General features: G+C 40.4%; 1 protein-coding gene across 1 annotated transcript in view; it reads left to right on the top strand.

The window, feature by feature from the left end:
- LOC136871590 (protein prickle) overlaps window positions 1–26,374 on the top strand; it is a 283,429-nt gene that overhangs the window by 215,262 nt on the left and 41,793 nt on the right. The window contains exon 2 of the mRNA XM_067145030.2: window positions 3,482–3,724. Within this exon, the coding sequence (XP_067001131.2) occupies window positions 3,482–3,724 (243 nt within the window). The remainder of the gene's footprint in view (window positions 1–3,481; window positions 3,725–26,374) is intronic.

The following is a 26,374-nucleotide window of genomic DNA, read 5'->3' as shown; positions in this document are numbered from 1 at the left end:
CTCATTGTGAGTTCGCAGGTAACTGCAGTACTCACTGCATTAACCAGTTTACATTAGTGATGGAACTGTAATAGAAAGGAAGCCCACATTTTTGGTTCTCTCGAGGTAATTGCCAACGCTTGGCGAATGTAATTCTATTAACAATCAGATACATTGAACAAATATAATGTAGTCCAGAGTTTAAATTAATAATTATACCATCTATATTATGTTATTGATTATCAATATTGTGGGATTGAATTGCAATATTACTGCATTAGGTATACTAACGCGACTGCATGTAATTTGATACAGATGACAAATTGTGTCTGGTTGTAGAGTCATACATATCGAAAATATCAGAACATTGTATCGTGGTTTTGGGTCACAGTTCGCCGCAACAACATTTCGAGCAAAATATGAGTTGTTCTACTCCAATTCAGTGTGCAAACAAACCATACAGAAATAAATGTGCTAACTGAATTAAAGCCACTTATATATATTTAACAAAGTCGAGCTCTCCTCCAATCACATTGGCCTTCATCAAGGCATGTGAAGGTCTGCCTTCGACAGTGGGCAAAGAAATTCTTGTGAGGAACGTGGAAGTCGCGACCAAGCTATCCACTGCCCCCTACTAACTGGACTCAGGGATCGTCGCACTCTGATGTGTTGGTTGGGAGGGAAGAGACTGATTCACCGCCCTCTGCCGACAGTTTCTCGAGTGCGTCGCGCTGTACCACGGCCGGGCTCAGTGGCTCCGACGGTTAAGGCGCTGGCCTTCTGACCCCAACTTGGCAGGTTCACTCCTGGCTCAGTCCGGTGGTATTTGAAGTTACTCAAATACGTTAGCCTCGTGTCGCTAGATTTAGTGACACGTAGAAGAACTGCTGTGGGACGAAATTCGGGCACCTCGGCGTCTCCGAAAACCGTAAAAGTAGTTAGTGGGACGTAAAACTATTATTATTATTATTATTATTATTATTATTATTATTATTATTATTATTATTATTATTATATGCGATTAACCCCCTTAACAGTACGCAAAGTACTTAAAGGCGTGCACTTGCCTTCCTTTGTGCCCATATTTCTTTCATTCTCTTACTCTGGGCTTCTTTTCTGTCTTCAGACCAGGTTGTTCCAGTCTTCTTCTTTGGTATTTCCTCTTAGTCAACTTGCCATTTGTGAAATTTGGATCTGAGGATTACCCTGTTTTGGACATCTGCTAGTATAATTCCTGCCTGTTTCAAATCGGTTTTGATTTCGAAATCCATTTCATTGTGCCAGTTTTAGCTTTACTCCTTCCCGGCTCCGTGGCTAAATGGTTAGCGTGCTGGCCTTTGGTCACAGGGGTCCCGAGTTCGATTCCCGGCCGGATCTCGAATTTTAACCATCATTGGTTAATTTCGCTGGCACGTGAGGTGGGTGTATGTGTCGTCTTCATCATCATTTCATTTTCATCACGATGTGCAGGTCGCCTACGGGTATCATATCAAAAGACCTTCACTTAAGGAGCCGAACCGAACTTGTCCCCAGATACTCCCGGCGCTAAAAGCCATGCGCTATTTCATTTTTCAGCTTTACTCCTGTTTTCATAGAACACGACTATTTGTTTGGTATATCTGTCTGGGTGAATTCTTTTAATGTGTCCATAGAATCTTGATCTTCGTTTTCTAATGGCACTGTGAATATCTGTGTATTGTTTGATTTCCTGTCTGGCTCCAAGTTGGTATTGTCCGTCGGTGAGTTTTGGGCCTAGATTTTTCTAATGATTTCGTGTTCCTTTTTCTCAGTGTTTTCAGTGTCTGCTTTCCTGTTCAAAATTAGCGCCTCTGATCCATGAAGAAGTTCTCGTTTAATGACTGTATTGCAATGCCCTAGTTTTGTGTGCTTGGAGATTCTTTTTTGTTATAGATATGTTGGGTTAGTCGATATGCAGTTTCCATCTTTCGGTGTCTAATTTCATTAGCTTTTGTTTCGAGTCCATTTTCCTGAATTGTTTCACCAAGATACTTAAATTGTAATACTCGTTTAATTTTTCCATATTTTATTATTATTATTATTATTATTATTATTATTATTATTATTATTATTATTATTATTATTATTATTATTATTATTATTATTATTATTGCTAGTTGTTTTACGTCGCACCGACACAGATATATCTTACGGCGATGATGGGATAGGAAAGGGCTAGGAGTGGGAAGGAAGCGGCCGTGGCCTTAGTTAAGGTACAGCCCCAGCATTTGCCTGGTGTGAAAATGGGAAACCACGGAAAACCATTTTCAGGGCTGCCGACAGTGGGGTTCGAACCTACTACAGTACCGGTCAAAAGTTTAGGACCACATTAAAAAATCATGAAGTTCCATCTACAACCTAAAATTTTGCTACTAGACCTCTGTATTTTTTTTCCTGAGCTCTCGCATCTAATATGATATGCATCGCCTGATTTCAGTGATTTACGCCAAGTAGTGTATAAGTTATACATTTTTAACTGTTGGAAGGTCACGTCAGAAAGTCAACATTTTTGGAAATATTATGTACTATATACTCTAATCGGCTTCAAGCAACACCAACAAGATTTTTTTATAGACTTAGCAGTAGTTGGAGGTCATTTTGGTATAAATAGAAAAAATCCGAAAAAATGCGGCACCGACTTTTGTGCTTTTATTTTTTGTTTCAAATCAGCTTTAAAATGGTCAGTTTTTTCCTTGTTCTTGTCATAGGTCTCAGTGTGAGCTATCGTCATCAGAAATGTGTTCTTGGTTGCCATCCACAAAGTGCAAATGGAACTATCAGGGCAGATAAGTTTCATGCCGATAGCTCATCCTGAGACCTTGGGCCATACATGACAAAGGCAAAGAAAAATCAACCATTTTGGCCCTGGTTCGAAAAAAATTAAACACGCAAAAAAAAAAAGGTGCCGCATATTTTCGGAAGTTTTATATTTGTACTAAAATGGCCCTCACCTATCTCTAAGTCTACAAAAAAAAATCTTGGCGGTGATACTTGCAACCAATTAGAGTGTACAGTACATTATATAACCAAAATTTTTGATCTTTTGTTGTGACCGTCCAAGAGTTAAAAATTCATAACTTCCACATTATTTGGACTAACTCAATGAAATCAGGCGACATATATCCTATTAGATGTGAGAGCTCAGAAAGGAAAGTACAGATACCTCGTGGCACAATTTTAGGTTCTAGATGACATTTCGTAATTTCTTTACGTGGTCCTAAACTTCTAACCGGTACTGTATCTCCCGAATACTGGATACTGGCCGCACTTAAGCGACTGCAGCTATCGAGCTCGGTATTATTATTATTATTATTATTATTATTATTATTATTATTATTATTATTATTATTATTATTATTATTATTATTATTATTGTTGTTGTTGTTGTTGTTGTTGTTGTTGTTGTTGTTGTTGTTGTTGTTGTTGTTGTAAAATTTAGCTGCAAGCTATGTCATTTTCTCACGTCCCGTGTTTATCTTTTCAGGTTCACGTGTACTTCTCGACGCTACCCGAGGACAAAGTGCCGTACGTAAACTCTGTCGGCGAGCGATATCGAGTACGCCAACTGCTCCATCAGCTGCCGCCCCACGACAATGAGGTGCGCTACTGTCATAGCCTCACGGATGAAGAGCGTAAGGAACTGCGGCTCTTCTCTGCGCAGAGGAAACGGGAAGCTCTCGGACGCGGCTCTGTTCGACAACTCCAAGCGCCTATGTCCTGCGACGCCGTAAGTAAACTCACCTTTTATCTCAGCTTCGTCCATATGAACAAAATAATTTGGTTTCTCTCATTCTCTTGCTAGTTTGGATTTTATTGTTGGAATTGTTTTTATTTTTCCTTCTTCATTTAATAAACCATTAACTAAATTAAATAATCCAATAAATCCACAGTATATAAATAAAGTTGTAGGGAGTCTTCTCTTTATATTCAGTCAAACCTCCATTATTCGAATTTTCAGTGCCTTGAAATAACTTCAATTTCCCTAACGTCCGTTCTATTCTTATGTATATTTACTTCTCTATTACTCGAAATTATATTACATGAATTTATCCATTTCTCGAAGCAAACATTTTCTCCATACAAGCTAAAAATATTGTGTACGACATTAACTGTGCAATATAGTATTTAAGGTTTATGTGTTATTGCTCCTTAACGTACTACAGTAAGTTATATCTTCCCGTCACACTTAAGTATCTTCACATAGCTATTTGTCTGTCCACCCCTAGTGCGTTTGGCCATTAGCAGTTGGAGCTGTTTGAACCTTCTCCTGAATCGTCACTAGGCCAGGAGTTAAGTGCACCGACTATACTTAGATGCCATATAGAACGGGGTAGAGTATCAACTGAAGATTTGCCTCGCCCAGGCCGTCCACAGTCCATAGACAAAGATGTACGGATAATGACAAAGCACAGTAGAAACCTTGAGTGATTATTTCGAATGTCTGTAACCAGTGAAGACCTGTTCTTTATACATAGTCTTGTATATTTTATACAGAGTCAGTCCAATATAAATTTTTACAGCAATAACTTTTGTTGAAATATATCTGGAAGAAAAAGCTTGAGATTAAAAAACAGAAGAAACGAAAGGAATTTTTCCAAGTTTATGTTCCTATATTGTATGTATTCTGTCTTCAACGACTTGTTATAATAAGTGCTGTAATTAAAATGTCAAAATACTTCGAGTTTGTTTTTATATGATTAAAATAACACTTATGACAGTATCAAGTTGTAGTTCCACGTGATTCGACTACCTGCACTCCTCAAAGGCGGGAATTTCCTATACCTCGAAGGCCCTTCAGGAACTCTGAAAAGTGGTGGCAAAAGGGGGCTCTGGTTAAGACGCAGCAGGTCGTTATGCTACTTAGGTTCCAAAATGGGTAAAAAAAAGAAGTAAATAAATGCAATGTAAATTTTAATCTTATACCAGTGCATAGTATTATCTGAAGTAATTCCACGTACTGTATATGAGTTGACTATGTTTGTAAGTATAGGAGATATTATAAGTAGAATTTTGTAAACAATATAAATTTATTAAGGATGACCTGTTTGTTTAATAGAAAAAAAATGTTAGCATAAATTGTATATTATTGTATTCTAGAAAAAAAAAAATTATTCTCTTGTTAATTTAAAATTTAGTGCTTTAGTGTACCATTTGCCACCGAGGTAGACACCTCATTTGCAAATAAAGAGATTTTGATTTGATTTGATTTTTGATTACTCAAAATAAAATTCAGCTTCAGCGGAGATTCGTGGCTATAGTGGTACGTTTCATCCGTCACCAGATGGCTCTAAGATTGCTGGCACAGCGCTCCAAGGGGGAGCTGACGACAACAGTAAACTCCAGTTAAGACGTTCTATATCTCTCTCTCTCTCTTTTTCTCTCTCTCTCTCTGTGTGTGTGTGTGTGTGTGTGTGTGTGTGTGTGTGTGTGTGTGAGAGAGAGAGAGAGAGAGAGAGAGAGAGAGAGAGAGAGAGAGGAATAACAGATAGTATATCAGACGAATCAGGGACGAAAGTGGTAGAGGAAGTAAATAGAAACTAATAAAATAAAATAAAATGCAACGAAAGACACCAGCATAGAATAGAACGGAGGTGAATCCCAACCCTAATTATTGTAGAAGTCTTCCTCGGGAAGAGTCGAGATTTCCTTCTGAAGACGCGAAGCAAAGTTCTCTGCGAAACTTAAAGAGTTTCACCTTGTTTTCTTCACGCGACATAAGCCCATGTCATGCCATGAAACATCACTGTTAACATAAGAACTAATTTACAGACTGCAACACAGTTTTTTTTCAACCAAACTGTCTTCCAGTACAAAAATCAAATTGTCGCCGACTGGTAGTCACCCATATTGTCATCACTCCTGTGTAGGTGTACTTGGAAACGCACAGACGCGTACATAAACAAGGCGAATTGTGGAGATTTTTCAAATTATTTGCTCTCTTTTCATCAGGACTTATGAAATTAAATGGCGTATGTCTTTTAGTGCCGGGAGTCTCCGAGGACAAGTTCAGTTCGCCAGATGCAGGTCTTTTGATATGACACTCGTAGGCGACCTGCGCTTCGTAATGAGGATGAAATGATGATGAAGACGACACACACACCCAGCCTCCGTGCCAGAAAAATTAACCAATTATGGTTAAAATTCCCGACCCTGGCGGGAATCGAACCCGGGACTCCGGCCAGCACGCTAACCATTTAGCCATGGAGCCAGCCTCAGAGCTTATTATTAAAGGGAAAGAAGTGTGAATTTAATAAAATTAACTCACTTTAATGTGATCCATGAATCATAATTTAAAAATAAAATTGTATTTATTTATTAAATATCCTAACAGTTTGAACCTTATTGTACATGAGTATATTAGGGTTATAGTTTTGATCCATTGTTTTTCATTATTGGTACTTGACACAAAATTAGGAAACTAAATTATTGAAGATGTGGTGAATGAACGTAAGGAACTGTTTGTAGCAGCAGAATTTCCTAAACAGATGGTATAATGGCTTTGAAAGTTCCACATTACGACTGCTTAGGTGACACTCAAGTTCGAGTCCTGTCTCTCGAAACATGGCAGAGTCGAACAGTAAATGGTCCACTGTGTGTGAAGATCCACAATAGCACAAGCAATCGCCCTGCAATGTTAATCTTGAAGCGTTCAAAGTAGCACTTACACTCTCCATGACCGGAGAGAAACTGAGTGGGCTAAATTGTCGGGGGAAAATAATTTTCTTGTGACAGACCCTTTTGTACTTGATGTTCAGAGGTTGTTCTACTGTCTTATTAGATGTGTTTTAATTTGGGCTTTTGCATAACTTGGGGGCGATTTGTTGTAGGTGATTTTTATGTTGGATGAGGAAGCTGCTTTTGCGAGGATGTCTGTCTTTTCTTTTCCAGGAAAACCGGCGTGTCCTCGAATCCTAGAAAGACAGACGTGGCGGCACTGCTGAGCTATAGATCTTATAGTAGACTCTATTGGATTGACATTGTGCTTGTCGTTGATTGTGTTCAAGACATTATATAAAATACAGTCACTACTGACTTGCATTGAGGGCAGTCACCCAAGTGGCAGATTCCCTATCGGTTATTTTCCTAGCCTTTTCTTAAAGGATCGCGAAGAAATTGGAAATTTATTGAACATCTCCTTTGGTAAGTTACTCCAATTCCTAACCCGCCCTTCTTATAAACGAATATTTGCCCCAATTTGTCATCTTGAATTCCAACTTTATCTTCATGTTGTGATCTTTCCTACTTTTGTAGACACCACTCAAACTTATTCGTCTTATTCCACGCCATCTCTCCACTGACATCTCGGAACATACCACTTAGTCGAGCAGCTCGTCTCCTTTCTCCCAAGTCTTCTCAGCCCAAACTTTGCAACATTTTTGTAACGCTACTCCTTTGTCGAAAATCACCCAGAACAAATCGAGCTGCTTTTCTTTGGATTTTTTTCCAGTTCTTGGAGCAAGTAATCCTGGTGAGGTCCCCATACACTGGAACCATACTCTAATTGGCGTCTTACCAGAGACTTATATGACCTCTCTTTTACATCCTTACTACAACCCCTAAACACCCTCATTACCATGCGCAGAGATCTGTACCCTTTATTTACAATCCCATTTATGTGATTACCCCAATGAAGATCTTTCCTTATATTAGCACCTAGATACTTACAATGATCGCCATAAGGAACTTTCACCCCATTAATGCAGTAATTCCGTCCCGCATTGCGAGCGCCTTCAGTCTGCTCTCTTCTCGGCTAGTACTGGACAGAACAGAGAATTGAACGATAAATCTGCGTGATTTCACCTTCTCGTGGACACGACAATCATTGGCTCTCAAATGTGTGACCGGCTGAAGAAAATTGAAAGGGATCTGGCTGGTTTAGGTAACAATGGCCATGGAGACAGCCCGTGGACAATCAATTCTCAACCACCCAGCATGCGTTGAATGAGAAATTAAAAAGCCATTATTCCACTGCAGAGTTCATAGGTTCAGCGCCCTAGGGCCACCTCGTTCCATCATTTGTGTGGAAATAAAATACTGCAAGTCTCTTTGCTTACACGGTCTCCAGCATTTCAAGGGAGACAATTACATCCTAGGCTATATCCCGACTCTCTCTGGACTCTAGCCCCAGTTATACACACACTTCACTCTTACACGCCATTAGGCAAACTTTACACGATCACCCACGCACACAAATGAAACAAGAAATATACTTCCGGATGAACTAACAATTTGAAAAATGGGGCTTGTAACGTCTGCGTATTACATTTCACTCAAAATTCATACGTAACAAAGGTTAGGTTGAAGGAGGAGTCCCACCTTCGAATACTTATTTGTTTTGTTTTTTTACTGCTAGTCTGTGTAATTATAAAACGTATTCCAGCTTAAAATCTTGTTGCATTATTTTAAAGAATAGTAAATGTTTCGTTCCTAATGCGATACATGTTCAGCTAAAAAACAGGGTATAAAAATCAACACAAACGAAATAAAAACGCTTATGATGATGGTGATGATGATGATAATGATAATGATGAGATAAACTGTCCCTTCATATTGAGCCAAACCACACAACAAGTCAATGTTCAAGGTTGAGACAAAATCCCTATGTAAGGGATCTTCTTTCTTGAAAATGCAGGAGAAATATGTACTTTAAATACAGTATCTTGAAGATAGACTTAATTTTTTAAATGTAAAATTGAAAATACGATGACCGGGAGAAACTCCTGTAGAATAACCGAAATTGAAGTTTTGTTGTGAAGTTTTAAGATGTTGAAGTGTCTCCCGGCCGGTCCAGCTACGTTTACTTCTTCCCTTACCTCGTCAGCTATCATCATTATTATTATCATTATTACCATCATCATAAGTGCTTTTATTTCGTTTGTGCCGATTTTTGTACCCCCTTTCATAGCTGAAGATGTTCCGCATTAGGAACGAAACATGTACTTTTTAAAAATAATGTAACTAGACTATGCAGTAAATAAAACAAGTAAGTATTGGAAGATGGGATTCCGCCTTCACTCTAACCTAACCTAGCCTAACCTAACCTAACCTTAGTTGAGTTGAGTTGATGCCAATACGAAACAAAAATGAGATTTATAAGTTGGAAATTATTTCGTGTCAAAATATTGTTAGAAACACTGAATAATGAATAAATGTTTTAAAATGACTAGAAACTTAGCTAGAAACCCAATTCGACAACGACTTACGAGCCTGGAAAATTCCTTCTATATTCATCCCTCCATTGAGCGCGTTCATTTCTATCATATCCTTCTTATCATTGCCGAATGTTTTATCCTTCGTTTGGTTCCTGCCTGTTTGCACCAGCAACCATTCTCGCTACTTTAATGCCTTTTTCTTCTAGGTTATCAATAAATACCCTGAGCCCACCCTACTGTAACTCCCGCAGCAGGGTAAACGCAGGGCTCCGGCGGAATCCGCAATTGCGGATTGTTCGGCTAAGTTATTCATTTTGATTGATTGATTGATTGATTGATTGATTGATTGATTGATTGATTGATTGATTGATTGATTGATTGATTGATTGATGTCAACTACGAGGGTGAATCAAAAAGTATTGAACCTAATTTAACGTTAACTAGGAGTGCATAGTTAACCTCACTGGCTGCCCTTCCTTGCTGCTGTTCTTTACGCATGGCTGCCCTTCCTGACGTCTCCTACGAGGGTTATTCGAAAAGTACCTACCTAACGCTAGCTGAGAGTGCGAGCTTAACCTCACCAGCTGCCCTTCCTGGTTATCGATGAATGGTTTATCGGCCTATGATGTCACCTACGAGGAGGTCATTTAAACAGTACTTAACCTAACCTAACTTTAACTAAGAGTGTGAGCTTAACCTTACGCTAGCCTCACTGGCTGCCGTTTCTTAAGTCCTGTTGCCGGTTGACGTAAGGAAGGGCAGCCAGTGAGGTTAACTACGCAGTCTTAGTTAACGTTAAGTACCTTTTGAATGACCCTCGTAGGTGACGTCAGGAAGGGCAACCAGGCGTCTGAAAGGGCATCAGCGAGGTTAGCGTGAGGTTAAGCTCACACACTCAGCTAGCGTTAGGTTAAGTACTTTTTTGAATGACCCTCGTAAGTGACGTCATAGGCCGATAAATCGATCAACGGTTAATCAGGAAGGACAGCCAGGCGTAATGAAGGGCAGCCGGTGACGTTAAGCTCGCACTATTATTAGCGTTAAACAGGTACTTTTCGAATAAACTTCGTAGGTGACGTCAGGTAGGGCAGCCAGGCGTAAAAATATCGGCTAGGAATGGAAGCCACTGAGGTTAACTACGCACTCATAGCTAACGTTAAATTAGGTTAAGTACTTTTTGAATGACCCTTGTAGGTGACGTCATAGACCGATAAATCAATCAACCGATAATCAATCATTCAATAATCAGTCAATCAATAATGTGAGGTCGAGGTTAGCTTAGTTTAACTTAGCCGAGCTATCCGCATTTGCGGATTCCGCTGGAGCTCTGCATTTAACCTACTTCCCGTAATCAAGATTACCCCAAAACAGAGCTATATACCAGCAGACTGTCTGTGAACTCCTTATAAATACCGTTGACCGCAAGTACTCGAAAGGTTCAATTGGTTCCAGTCTCCAGTTCACTGCCTATCATTCAGTCTTTTCAGGTTTCTGTTTGAACATCACTTAAAAATTGAAAATGTTAATTTTTATAAAATAATCCCTTATTACAACATCTAAAAATTATTGGTTCTCAGGAATTACGTTCCATCCCTTGGAGGATGCTTATGCCCTTTTCGACTGCAATTACCATCATACCCACACACAGTAATTTTCCCTTATTCTTTCCTCAAGATTCCTGTCAACTGTGACGAGGTAGTTTAGTTTGGTCACACAGAAAGGGCACACCCTGATATAATTAAGATTAGAAACTCCTACTGTAATGTTTATGATTAAGGATGGAAGGGATTAGTTAACGCTCGACTGCCGTCAATTGACATTGGCGTTCCCAGTGGTGCTTCTCGCTGATAAACACATTTCACCTTTTACATTAAATGCCTATTCAAAGATAATTACAGGGAACACATTCCACAATGTTGTTACATCTTTCTTTCTTTCTTTCTTTCTTTCTTTCTTTCTTTCTTTCTTTCTTTCTTAATCCATTTACCCTCCAGGGTTAGTTTTCCCCTCGAACTCAGTGAGGGATCCCACATCTATGGTCTCAAGGGCAGTATCCTGGAGCGTAAGACTTTAGGTCGTGGGATACAACTGGAGAGGACGACCAGAACCTCGCTCAGCCGGCCTCACCTGATGTGCTGAACAGGAGCCTTATGAGGGGACACAAACATTGGAAGGGATAGACAAGGAAGAGGGAAGGAAGCGGCCGTGGTATTAAGTTAGGTATCATCTCGTCATTTGCCTGGAGGGGAAGTGGGAAACCACGGAAAACTACTTCGAGGATGGCTGAGGTGGGCATTGAACCCCCTCTACTCAGTTGACCTCCCGAGGCTGAATGGTCCCGGTTCCAGCCCTCGTACCACTTTTCAAATTTCGTGGCAGAGCCCGGAATCGAAGTCGGGGCTCCGGGGATGGCAGCTAATCAGACTAACCACTACACCACCTCCCAGTTAGTTCGCTCCTTTCTCTCCGCGCGATATTTAAACCATTTGTCCTTTCACTAAAACTACTATAACTCCTAAATATTCGTGCATATTGCAAAATAAAAAGGGTATTTTACCATAGTAAGTGTACGGAGGTGAATAAATAACACTGTTCTACAAAGGTTCCATTTGTGGGGTGAAAATATCTCATTGTAAAGGAATTTACATTGCTAAATTCAAATCTGAAATCAGAATTGCGCTATCAGGGATTGTTTTATAAGGACACGAAAACGAGACATAAGTGTTCGAGAAAATCCATTTTTAATGGACAAAGTGCCGAGCAAAAGTTCTTTTATTGAAGAACGCATCATAAGAAAATATAGACAGAGTTACATGGTAAAGCAGTGTCCAGATACTGAATATTGAACATAGAGCGGTAGATTTTTTTGTTGCCAGAGGGGACCATAAAGAATCTGAGAACCCATGCCTAACATGGGTCATTAGTAAAGACACGGCTTTGTTTGGTTACCATCTACCACTTTCGGTAATGGCTACAGCGTTCTTCTCCGTCCCAGGAGAAGCACTTTGTCATTAGACTGCATAAAAGTTTAACGTCGTCTTCTCAACTTCATTAACATTTGACAATCGAACCATGTTAGTTCACTCGGTGAATCGTCCTTGAAGACAGGGAAATATCCTCCGGAGAGTATTCACATTACAGCAAACGGTAAGAATTCCTCCTGTCTTAATTTCCCCTTTAAAAGTTTCTTCCACAAGACTGTTTCATTTCTAAAGCTTCAGAGGGGGTACTAGAAGCTTAATTACCGCAGCAGCGTTTCATTTAAAAGCTATAAAGAAAATTGGGCATCTCTCCCTTTTCCCATGTGGCTGCAGGGGTAGAAGAATAAGATTTGTATACACTCCCAGCCTTACAGAAGTACAAATGCGCTCTGAAAATGGCAGAAAAATCCACAGTTCTAGCCCTTCAGGTAAGCTATCCAATGTTGAAAACATATTATGGAAATGAGCTAGGAATTTTAGGTAAATAAAATATAATAAATTATGAGAATATATTCTTTATTCCTAAAAATTACAATCCTTTTCTTAATCATCGTTATCCGGTTGATTAGATCACGGCCGACTTGATGCATCGCTCTAGCTCGAGGGATCCAGTCAGGCGTGATTAGATTAACAGTTTGCCTTTTTCTACCACTACGAGCGCTAATGTGAGGGAATGCAGAGTTTCACTTATGCTATATTCGGTGTGGACATTTTTCAAGAAATCAGGGTATTGAACCAAGGAACATATTATACGGAGAATTATGTAAATAAGTTGATTTGGCTAAAATTTGAATAAAAAATAAAACGAGTAAAAAACACGCGATTTTAGGGTGTTTTTTCGGAACTGCATTTAGGCCGGAAATGATTTTCGAAATTCGTTTCTTTAAGTTTAATGGAGCTATCCAAGACTCACAATTTGAAACCTTTCCGGGCCCTTTTAGCCCTTCAACTTTCGGCACAATTGAGGAAATTGCTTAATATTACGTTTTCTGTGATATGGGGACCCGTACTTTGTCTGCTAAGAAATGTTTTCACCATTAAAAACCAGGTGGTGAAGTCATATTTGAACTATGCTGCATGGCTGAGTGACCCTGATGATAGATCTAATACCATGATGCTGGGTTCAAACTCAGCTCAGGCATATAGTACTTTGAAGATGCTCAAACATGCCATCTTCGTGTCGTTAGATTTACCGGCATGTGGAAGAACTCTTGCGAAAGAAAATTTCTAGCACTTCGGCGTCTCCGATAACTGTAAAGTGGGACGTGAAATTCATATTCTTATTCTTATTATTCATTTCTACGGCCATCCGTGGGCCAGGTTTACACAGTCTCCCTGCCGTTCCGTGACGCAGGCTAATTCCACTTTCGTTGCACTCTCGTCAGTACTCCTAAGTCTTTGACTTCCTTTCTCGCTCTTTCACCGAGATGTTCCATGGCTTGGCATGTTGTCGTCAGCTCCCGCTTGGAGCGCTGTGACAGCATTCAGCGAGCCACCTGGTGACGAACGAGCGTACCACTACAGCTCCAACGGTAAAGCGTTCTTAAATTCAAACCCTCATTATTGTAAAGGCTTCCTCGTGAACAATCGAGATTTTCGGAGCAAAGTTCTCTGAGGAACGTAAAGAGTTTCACCTTGCTTTCTTGACAAGGCATACGCCCAAAAGCCCATATCATGTCTATAAATACGTATTGTCAGATAACAAACAAAGCATATTTCGATGTGAAAGGGGTTTTTTTTTTTTTTGTTTTTTTTTTTTTTGCTATTTCCTTTTCGTCGCACCGACACAGATATGTCTTATGGCGACGATGGGATAGGAAACCCCTAGGAAGTGGCAGGAAGCGGCCGTGGCCTTAATTAAGGTACAGCCCGGCATTTGCCTGGTGTGATAATGGGAAATCACGGAAAACCATCTTCAGGGCTGCCAACAGTGGGGCTCGAACACACTATCTCCCGATTACTGGATACTGGCCGCACTTAAGCGACTGCAGCTATCGAGCTCGGTAATTTCTATTTTATCCTGATGGTAGATCTTACTATAATTGCATGATAAATGAGTATGTGATAGAGGTAACTGCTGAAATATACTGCTCGATGGTATGAAATTATGTTCAAATATAATCGCTGCGTTTGCTTAGCAAATGACAGTGATCACTGCCGAATTAAAAGTTTCGCTCGTATGAAGTTCTGCTGAAAGACGCTACTTTTAGTCAAAAATGGAAGTACGGTCTGGCTTCAAGTTAACGGCGTGTTCCTCGCCCCAAACGCGCACTCGCCGTGCCAAAGAAGGGAGGATGGAAAGTCCATGTTAAACGACCAGAAATCCCTATCTTCCGGAGAGGTTGGAAAAGTCTTTCTTTGTCAGCGATGGTATCCTTTTCATGCCACTGCAGTTGTTGCTGTTGTGAGTTAAATATCTTCTAACGAAGGTTTCTACTTTTACCAGTGATGCCAACGTCAGTTGCTTTTTGTCGCCAAGGAGAGGAGTTCTAACTAGAGCCCTGCACGATTGCGGATACCCGCGAAGTTAGTGTCTCGGCGGATACAAACTGTATGCTAGTGCGGATAATTTCTAAATAATGACGTTTATTGATCTTCACTCAGGTATAAGTTACTCTTACTTTTGCTTGTAGTTAGGCGACCCTTGACATTGGTATGGGAGGATGATGATATTTAGAACCTTGAGATCATAAAGCCGTGAATCTGACCTATGCCTATCTGGATTCTGTCTGCAGTTAGTGGAAGAAACGAACAAAGGTCAGTATGTCGGTAGTTGTCGCATCACATAAACCTGTGACTGTAGGGGTTCTGATACCAGGTGTCAGGCCTATTGTATTTTGTTAACAGATCTATCTGTTTCAATATCTTTGGTAATATAATGCATGTAAATATTTATAATACCCGCGGATAAGCATTTGCGGATGCGGATGTTACGTTGTATATCCGCTCAAGGCTCTAGTTGTAACAGGGAACATTTTATCATGGTTTGGGACACTGTTGTTTTAAGACCTCCATCTAGTAATATAATACACACTTAGAGTATAATAATAATAATAATAATAATAATAATAATAATAATAATAATAATAATAATGTTTGCAGCATATGTAGTTGCTGATGACCGTGTTATTACGCTCTTTAAAATAATATTCGCCGCAACATCACCCGCCGTCTTAAGTGCTGAGGTAATTCAGACTCACTAGCCAAGCACTGCATAAAATACATTCCTGAAGATATGCGACTGCATTGTCGAGACCGATGGATTTTTAGATTACGATGAAAGAAAGCTGTTGGAGAGTCATTGTCCTCAATCAGAGCGCTTTCATTTAGCAACTACCTACGAGCCCCTATGTGGTAAGCTGTCCTGCATAGTGCGAATGTCTTGCGGGTTGCAGAACCGGCAGCTGGCGGGGTGACGAACGTTTGCTCTGGATAATTACCTTTACACGCCCCGATGGAAAGAACAATCACTCAATACTCCACCCACCACTGGAAAGACAAGCAATTTCAATGGTAATATAAACAGATAAGACTTCTGGTTCCTGCACTTCTGTACACCTCCTGCATTCAAGAATTGCATTTCACCTCCTCGGTTGTTCTGGAATATGGTTCATAATACACTAGAGATGCACGCCATTTTTGTATACGGTATTAGCAATTTTGAATTTATGGTGATAAGCTTTATAATATTTTCTTTCCTGAGAAAAAATTAAACAATATGATGCGCTCATTCGCGTAGCTCAGCGCGACGTTTTCCCAAGGCTCTTCCTGCCACCTTATAGTTCTTTCTCTCTGTGCCATATTTAAACTGTTTGTTAAATAATAATGTTATTTGCTTTACGCCCCACTAACTACTTTTACGGTCTCCGGAGACGCCGAGGTGCCGGAATGTAGTCCCGCAGGAGTTCTTTTGCGTGCCAGTAAATCTACCGACACGAGGCCGTCGGATTTAAGCACCTTCAAATACCACCGGACTGAGCCAGGATCGAACCTGCCAAGATGGGGTTAGAAGGCCAGCGACTTAATCGCCTGAGCCACTCAGCCCAGCTAAACTGTTTGTGCTTTCACTAAAACTACTATAACTCCTAAATAATTCACGCAAATTGCAAACTACAAAAGGTATTGTATCATAGCAAGTGTACTGAGATGAATAAATAATAGCACTGTTCTACAAAGATTCCATTTCTGGGATGAAAATGTGTAATTATAAAGGAATTCACATTGCTAAATTCAAATCTGCAATCATAATTGCGCTATCAGCGACAGTTTTCCATTAATCTCAACATATATATCATATGTGGTATCGTTGTTTGAGGCAAATATGGCACGTTTCTGAAATGAAAATTAAATTGTTGGCAACATTAACTTTACTATTTCTGATTCTCTTTCAGACATTGATGTTATTGTTCAGATAGAGTGACATGTTAACCTCAAAATCACAGTGAGAATGCGACGATTTCTACCAATTTATTTATTTATTTATTTATTTATTTATTTATTTATTTATTTATTTATTTATTTATTTATTTATTTATTTATTTATTTCCAACAGAGTATTTCGGTGAAAATTCTCTTCTTTTGTATTTCTATTCGATATGTCTGTATGCCTGACAAAGATAAACGAGCCTAGGTATGTTTCAAGAAAGTAACACAAAACTTCCTTGGAAGAAGAAGACACCCAAAATATAGAGAGTTTGTGAAATGAATTGAACAAAACTTATAAATATTTGGGATGTAGTTTGTCCTTGGAAGTACGTTTCATGGACTCGCATCTAGACTTCTTTCCAGAGAGTTATAGTGAAGTATCAGATGAGCATGGAGAAGGATTTCACAAAGATGTAAGCTACCACGGAGAAACGGTATAAAGGGAAATTAATGTCCATAATATTAGCCGATTATTGCTAGAGTTTAATTCGTAACAAGAAGAATGCTCAATACAAAAGGAAAAAATAAGACATGAAACTTTGCGGAGGCACATTTCTGTCCATATTTTCCATTTTTTATAAACTTTTCTGTGAATGACTGTTGAGAAGTGAGAACGTTACGTGAGCACTTCAACTATCACCTTCTGTTACTCTCCTAATGTTTATAGGGCCCCTTAATTGAACGTCAGTCAGTATGTCTATGACTAAATTAAAGCTATATATCGTCGCTGCCGGGACAAAACCTCCTATGTGATAATATTTTTGGAGATATACTGACCCGCAGCACGTACATTATGAAGAGCGAGAATGCCTTGTCAATATTCAATAGATGACAGAACCTTACCGGCCAAATTTCTAAGCTAAAATATTTCACATGGGAGGTTTTGTCCCGGCAACTACGATATACCGTATATATGAAAATATTTAAGGAAATTAAAAATCGGATTACCCTTAAACTATCCCTAATCTATGAAAACTAAAAACAGATTTGAATTCAGCGTTAGAATGTCTATAAGAATAACATTTTTCCTCCATAAAGAGGACTTTTTTGTAGAACAGTGTTATTTTAGTAAGGATTGAATTTCAATATAAAAATATGGCTTCTATATACTGCATACCCTTGGAGCAATGCATCATCCCAGGAGGTAAATTTACCATGCTGGAATTATGCCGTTTGGCAAGAGCTATGAGTTAATATTGAGGGGAAGGAGAGAGTCATTTTTACAGCGTCCCTTCAACTGCTTAAGATTTTATTAGACGGCAGGATGCTGGAATGTTATCTCTCAGGAGTTTATGGAATACCATTCACTCACTCATCACGATATATCAGTAACCACCGTGTTTATTTCGGCACCGTATATTTCACGCGTCTGCCTCTGTGGTGTAGTGGTTAGCGTGATTAGCTGCCAACCCCGGAGGTCCGGGTTCGATTCCCGGCTCTGCCACGAAAATTTAAAAAGTGGTACGAGGGCTGGAACGGGATCCACTCAGCCTCGGGAGGTCAACTGAGTAGAGGTGGGTTCGATTTCCACCTCAGCCATCCTGGAAGTGGTTTTCCGTGGTTTCCCCACTTCTCCTCCATGCGAATGCCGGGATGGTACCTAACTTAAGGCCACGGCCGCTTCCTTCCCTCTTCCTTGTCTATCCCTTCCAATCTTCCCATCCCTCCACAAGGCCCCTGTTCAGCATAGCAGGTGAGGCCTCCTGGGCGAGGTACTGGTCATTCTCCCCAGTTGTATCCCCCGACCAAGAGTCTGAAGCTCCAGGACACTGCCCTTGAGGCGGTAGAGGTGGGATCCCTCGCTGAATCCGAGGGAAAAGCCGAACCTGGAGGGTAAACAGATGATGATGATGATGATGATGATATTTCACGCACTCTAATTTTTGTTATGGAATTAAGGGAAAAGTAATTCTGGCATACATCGCTAATGTAAAAGCGACAAGCATGCATATCCATGCGTAGTTCAAAGTCTAGCAGTCCCCTTGTTGGATGAAAATATTGCTGCGGAACGTAATAAAATGCAATATGCTGTATTATATGAAAGTGTGATGCTTTATTAGTTTTATGAGTTAATAAAGGTCTAATTTCTAAGTCCCTGCATATATCTCACACTCTCATTTTTAAACTCAAGTTTTTGGGAGAAAAAGTTCGAGATATACTACGCGAGTAAGTGCGGTATTTAAACACTTGAAAATGACATGCCAGAATGTTACTTTGTTTACGTCCCACCAACTGTGTTTACGGTTTTCGGAGACTCCTAGAGTCCAGAATATTTTCCCACAGGATCACTGTTAAGTGCCGGCAAATTTACCAATACGAAGCTGGTGTATTTGAGCACCTTCAAGTACCACGGGACTGAGTCAATATCGAACCTGTCAGCGTGAGCTCAGAAAGCCAACAGTCTTGCGTCTGAGCCCCTTAGCCCAGATCAAAGCAGCTGTCTTGGGAACTAACCATTGCGTAAAAGCAGAGTGTGAGAGAGAGATAGTCATCCCAGTATTTTGTGAGGAAGAGTGTTTATAGTAGTTCTGTGTTCTAAATAACAATCAAAACGTAAATTTCCTCATGCATATAAAAATCATAAGTTAATTTAATTAATTGTGATTTCTTGTGACAACCAGGCCAATTATCCACGTTTTTCATGAACTCTAAATATCAATCAGAGTTACGCTACCTATTCGACTTGGTTTCAAATCTAAGTTATGAGGAAGTCTTTCAATACTTTCGTCTCTATTATCGAGCGCCTCGCTTGTAATCGATAAGGGATCTGGCGCTCTGTAGCCCTCCTCCCCGCTTCACGTAGTAATAAATCTCTTAGAGGTTTCTCCTTTTGCTTTATGTAGGCTGTTAATGGACGTTTATCTTTCCCTCTTTCGGGAGAATGGGAAAAGTGTTTTAGTCAATTGTACTGTAAGGGCACACTGTCTTTACAACTATGGACTACTCCGCCTTTCAGCCATAAAGAGTTCGCGGGTCGTCTTATGAGAAGGGTGTGAGGATTTATTGGTGTTTATATCGTTATAGCATAATATCTGAAAGGCAAGGCCGTGTCAGATGGTGCCAGGGCTTAAAACGCCTGTCGCTCACTCTCTAGTCCCTCCCTTAAGAGTAACAAGCAGAAGTCTTCAATATTTTCTTAATAATACGAGGGCGAATCAAAGAGTACGTTACACCTCCAAGTTATGGCCATTTATGAAACCGCCTGTATATAGGCAATAACGCTATGACAACCTACAATGTAAGTTTACTTTTCCACATAGTCCCCAAGAGACTGTAAACTTTTCTCGGAACGGTCAACCAACTTTTCGATTCCGGATGCGTAGAAATCACCTCCAGCGCTACGTAACCACCTGGTGACAGCTGCATTCACCTCCTCATAGTTTCTAAATCGTCGTCCACCAACGTGATTTTGTTGCACGATGACACAACACCTCACAAGGCCCGCCAAACCTGTGAGCTGCTGTAGCGATTCAATTGTGAGATATTGCAACATCCTCCATACGTTCCAGACTTAGCACCATGCGATTATCGTGTGTTCGCTAAACTGAAAAAGGATCTCGGTGGACGACGATTCCGAAACGATGAGGAGGTAAAAGAAACTGTCTCCAGGTGGTTACATTGCGCCGGAGGCGATTTCTACGCACCTGGAATCGAAAAGTTGGTTGACCGTTCCGAGAAAAGTTTACAGTCTCTTGGGGACTATGTGGAAAAGTAAACTTACATTGTAGGTTGTCATAGCCGTGTTGCCTGTGTGTAGGCGGTTTCATAAATGACCATAACTTGGAAGTGTATATTCGTATATTACGTATTTCCACAGCTTCCCGTATAACCCTAGACCTGTAATGTTTAGTGCGGGTAAGAGCTCGAACATCTTGGCACACGATATCATAACCCAACGATAGAGAGTGCTCAGCTACTGATGACTTGTCTGGCTGGTTGAGAAGGATATTATTATTATTATTATTATTATTATTATTATTATTATTATTATTATTATTATTATTATCATGTGCTTAACTAGTCGGGCTGCTTGGCTGTATGATCAGCGTACTGGCCTTCGTTCCAGAGGTCCAAAGATTCGATTCCCGGGTATAACGAGGATTTTAACAGTATATGGCTAAATCCTACAGCTCGGGTATTGGGCGGTTTGTGTTAATTTGAATACACTTCTCTTCATTTACACACAACGCACGCTACAACCAACTAGTACAGCGACATGCAGTTGTAAGCACATATAGGGTTGGTGTCGAGAAGAGCATCCGGCCGTAAAAGTGTTGCCAAATCCATATCAATCGTGACCCCAGTAAAGGCCAGAAAGAAGAATCTATATAACTAGTACCCGTACAAACGTGTGCAATTGCAATTGATTAGCCTGAAGACAGTTTGTTCAAAACTCATTTCATTATATTTTTATGAGAATATAGTGTAGGAGAGCCAAATTCCGTCCACGCAGTTAATTTCGTCCCCCTAAGGATTTCCAGTTTACACGGTTGGTACCTAATGTAGCCTCATCCCGTTGTCTTGTGAGAGTTGGTTGTGTGCACCATGTTTAGTTTCCGTGTACAAGGAGGATTCATTTTTCATACTGAGCTGAGTTAGTGCTGCATTCAGATTAAGAGCCTGTTATTCCTAGAGTGAGCACTGATATGTGTATGAAATACTAGACTGCATTTCAGTCGCGTGGTATAGTTCCTGGAGTGTAATCGCTACAGTAAGGTGGTTGGCGTGAGTTACTGTAGCGGTCATTATAATAAATCAGTGAATGTTCGTAATTTCGTCCCCCTTCATATTATTTGTTATTTATGAAGTTTATTATTATTTTGAGATGGGAAAACGCAAGCCGCGGGATAAGGAGGCTATGAAAAAGGCTATTAAGGCAGTGAGGCACAAGATAATGAGTTAGAAACGTGCAAGTAAAGCGTTTAACATCCAACGAGCAACACTAAAGGATTATGTTAAAAAGAATACCAAGAAAACATTTTTCATAAATGGCCTTCCAGTAATTCATTCTAGGGAAAGTGTTTGGTAGGGATTAAAAACGATTTTTTAAAATTAAATTAAATTACGAACAGATATTTGGTAGTTTAGTTTTTGTACTGTTTTTGTCAAATATTGACTGCCTTACGTAATAACAGTTTCGTTGTAACTTGCCCGTAAGTGGAGAATATATTATTCAGTAATATGTATACCAATTTCTAGGCTTGCCCATAATATTCCTGAATTTCTACAAGTCCAAATCTGCTAAGGGGATAAAATACAGGCCCCCTATCTTAAGGTCTTCGGAAGCATCGCTGGATTCCTTGACGGGACTTGTATGTGAACAACATAGAAAATGCTCCAATATTTGTTTATATTGATGGTACTCCTGCTACTGAACCAACGACCGTAGCCGTGTTGAAACACCGGATCACTTGAGATCTCCGAAGTTAAGCAACATTGGGCGAGGTCAGGAGTTGGATGGGTTGCCATGCGCTGTTGGTGGGGGGTAAGGGAATGGAGGAGCGGAAAGGAACTGGCCACCCTACCGCACGTAAACTCCGGCTCAGGAACACCTCTGCGGAGGTTCGGACCTGCCTTCGGGCAGAATAACCCTTACCTTATTTGCTACTGAAGTTTAGAGTGCACAAGATTAAAATTGTTAGGATAATTTCACTGTACCTTTAGAAGCATTTTAAACCCATAAAAGTTGTGCTTTCCCAAAAATTACTTTTGTTATAAATTTTTGAATTAGCTTTTGTAACGTTCAGTAAATTTTGTCACTTCATGGATTGGTCCATGTATCAGAGAAACCAGCAACTTTACTGTAATGAAATTTTCATAGATGTTCAACATTATCTGGTCTTTAAAGTAGACCATTATTGCATTTCTAGTGTATGAGAATCCTACAGAGAAAATTTTTATATTTACAAACAAAAACTACTGAACATTGGCACTAACTAAATACGGAAATTATTTCATCTAGAATCCTAAAAATGGTCTAAATTAATCTGATATTTGCGGAAGAGTTCTTCACAAAACTTCAGCTCTCTCTTAAATAGTTTCTGAGATATGCGTACCAACCCATGAAGTGACAAAATTTATTGAATGTTGCAAAAACTCATTTCAAATGTATAACAAAAGTAATACTTGGAAAAGCACAACGTTTCTGGGTTTAAAATACTTCTAAAGTTATTGTGAAATTATCACAATAATTATAAGCTTGTGTATTCTAAACTTCGGTAGCAAGAGTTCCATAAATATAAACAAATATTGCAGGATTTTCTATCATGTTCATATACAAGTCCCCTCAAGCTTCCTGGGCGTTACATTATTCATGCATTACTATTTACGTATGCCTGTGTGCCATGTTAACTGAAGGTAAGGTTTTTGGCATTTGCTGCAGCTGAGGTTTATGTAACTCCGTAGGTCTAATTCAATGTACGTTTCGTTTTTGTCCCCGCGTTGCTAACCTGCCAAGAGGTGTACAGTGGCAGAAACAGAGCGTTGCGAGGGTACTCAACGTGCATCCCTCACTCAACAGCTGAGGCACTCGAGATGCTGCACGCCCACATGAGGGTGGGGGCTCGCAAATGGCTGCTAGCGCCCGCGTGTCACAATAAATCTGTCGCCACCAAGTGGTGCTGAAAGATGGCACACGACGACGACGATCGATGAGCGTCGTGTGCCGTGAGTTATAGCGGCGGAGGACGCTAATAAGGGGTAGAGTGGTAATGGCATTCCTACCTTAACATACTCGAGATTTTGGAAATTGATTGGATAACTTTCTCTCATTATATTACTGTCAACTTCGGCTTCCTGGCTTTCACTTGCGAACAGTGGAGATGGGTTCTGAATACTGAGCGGATATTGCTCAACTCTTCTCTCAGAATTGTTTTCAGAATTAATTTGGCACATACTCAATTATTCGTAAAGTAGATATAGTGAGGAAGTACAACTAGACAGGCACTCCCTTCGGAGAAAAATGGACGAGATCTGACATTCAAAAAGAATGAAGGTGTAAACAGAACAAAGATGTCGAAAACTCCAGTTTGTGCTGCACTCTAAGAATTTTGAATTCAGAAACCAATATACATTCTACTTTCTGGCCTTTTTCATAATTTCAGTCGACACTAATATGGACAGATGTCTTTCATGACGCCAACGCTATAGTTTTTCACTACTGCGTATACTTGTGATGGTTTGTATTGTGGTACATTGAATGAGTGTTCATGAGGAGTGTAAATGAAATGGCGTACTGGCAGCGGCAGTGTCCAAGGAAAAGTTCGGCTCGCCAGGTGCAGGTCTTACTCCCATAGGCGACCTGCGCGTCGTGATGAGGATGAAATGATGATGAAGACGGCACATACACCCAGTCCTTGTACCAGCGGAATTAACCAATTATGATTAACACTCCCTACCCTGCCGGCAATCGAACCCGGGACCTCTGCGACCAAAGGCCAGCACGCTAACCATTCAGCCATGGAGCTAGATGTACTAAGAGTATTCTGGGACAAACACAAACACCCAGTCCCCGAGCCGGAGGAATGAAAATACTAGGCCCGGCCGGGAATCGGAGCCGGGATCCTCCTCTGGCCAAGAAGCCAGACTATTTATTTATTTATTTATTTATTTATTTATTTATTTATTTATTTATTTATTTATTTATTTATTTATTTATTTATTTATTTATTTATTTATTTCTCGGCCTGAAGGCTGGTTGGATCCCCAGCCAAGGCGTCATTGAAGAGGAGTGCTCTGGAAAGGAGGTGTGAGGTAGTTTTCTCGTTAATTTCCTTACTGAGCCAGGAGATGGTATTATATATCAGTAATGTCAAGTCGACTTAAAAAAAGCGCTCGCCAACCGACCCTATGAAGAACGCTTCCACATCATTCCATAACAGGGACAGGCTGTGTAAGGAATGACATATCACAGTTACTGTCACAGACAAGTATGAGACTAAGCCAAGTCAATGGAAGTAACAAATTTATTCTGACCCATACCGGAAGACATACCGTAAAAAGTACATCTCACCAAAGGTAGATTTGTACTTCCAGTGAGTAAAGGTAAGGGTTATTCTGCAGGTCCGAACCTCCGCAGAGGTGTTCCTGAGCCGGAGTTTACGTGCGGTAGGGTGGCCAGTTCCTTTCCGCTCCTCCATTCCCTTACCCCCCGCCAACAGCGCGCGGCAACCCATCCAACTCCTGACCACGCCCAACGTTGCTTAACTTCGGAGATCTCACGGGGTCCGGTGTTTCAACACGGCTACGGCCGTTGGCATAGTAAATAAAGTGAAGACTAAATATGTAGTTTATAGAGTAGTCTATTTTCTTTTCTCAAACTTTTCTTCGTAATCTGTAGAAATCTTGTTAATTGTCCTTTGGCTAACTATAAAGATATGGTTTCTACACATCCATTACTACTGCCTAGTTTCATCTTTTTATCATAAATACGAAGGGAGTTCAATATATAACACAACATTTTTTCTCTAAAAGCAGGTTGGTTTTATTGAGAATTTAATTCTTTTTTTTTTTTTTTGCTAGTGGTTTTACGTCCCACAGACACAGATAGGTCTTATGGCGACGATGGCATAGGAAAGGTCTAGGAGTTGAAAGTAAGCGGCCGTGGCCTTAATTAAGGTACAGCCCCAGCATTTGCCTGGTGTGAAAATGGGAAACAACGGAGAATCATCTTCGGGGCTGTCGACAGAGGGATTCGAACCCACTATCTCCCAATTACTGTATACTGGCCGCACTTAAGCGACTGCAGCTATCGATCTCGATTGAGGATTCAAATATAGCATCCTTTTGATACAATCCCCTATATTTCAACATGATCTCCGTTCAGTTCGTGCCGTAATGTGAGGGCTTGCATGGTACCACTCGACTGATCGATGTCGGAGCCAACGTCGTGCTGCATCGAAAACTTCCTCATCATCTACGTAGTGCTTCCGGCGGAGTGCATCGTTCATTGGGCCAAACAGATGGAAGTCAGAAGGCTCGAGATCCGTGCTGTAGGGTGGATGAGAAAGAACAGTCCACTGAAGTTTTGTGAGCTCCTGTCGGGTGCGCAGACTTGTGTGAGGTCTTGCGTTGTCGTGAAGAAGACTCACCGTGCTTTTGTCCACTGTCAGGTCTCCGTAGACATTCTGCAAGAGCCTATGAATACATGTGATGCCCTGGTTTTCCACCAAAAGAAATTCAATAACTAGTCTCTGTTTGGTAGGCAACTCCGTTACAGACGCCATTTTTAAGGCTGTCACCTATCGGAAATTAATGAAACTCTACGAGACGAAGCGGGAATATTCAAAGATGTCCCAAATAAAATTCCAATTGTTTTGAACCGAAATTGGCCGAGAAATAAAATGTGTTGCATTGTATATTGAACGCCCTTCGTACTCAAAACTTCGTAATTTTGTCTTATTAATTTACATATTATGCAAGAAAATTGACAGTAATTTTTAAAGAGAATTCCGCAGAAAAGTGTGCGACGTTCTTGAAGTGAAATCCAAAAGTGGAAGCGCAGTTTTCTTCTTATCCGAAGGCGTCAGCCTTCTTGTGCGAACAACCCCTCCCATCTCTAGGGGGTGCAAGTTAACACAAAAAGTAGGAAAAGAAATGATACGATTGAGATGAAGGATTTAAGAAGTTGTCGAGCCGGATCGGCTAGTCACTGAACAGGAAAACTAACTTGAGATAATGAAGTTGGTACGAGAAAAAAGAGGGGGCGATGCTGGAAAAAAAGAGGAGGGTGTGAAATACGAAAGTGCTCTAGTACAAAATATGAGAAGGCTCTCGGCGCACATTAGGGTGGGAAGGTCACAGGTGCTGAAGAAGGCACTG

The sequence above is a fragment of the Anabrus simplex genome, chromosome 4 (assembly GCF_040414725.1).
Source record: "Anabrus simplex isolate iqAnaSimp1 chromosome 4, ASM4041472v1, whole genome shotgun sequence".
Taxonomy (NCBI): domain Eukaryota; kingdom Metazoa; phylum Arthropoda; class Insecta; order Orthoptera; family Tettigoniidae; genus Anabrus; species Anabrus simplex.
This window is presented reverse-complemented; position numbering and strand designations above follow the sequence as displayed.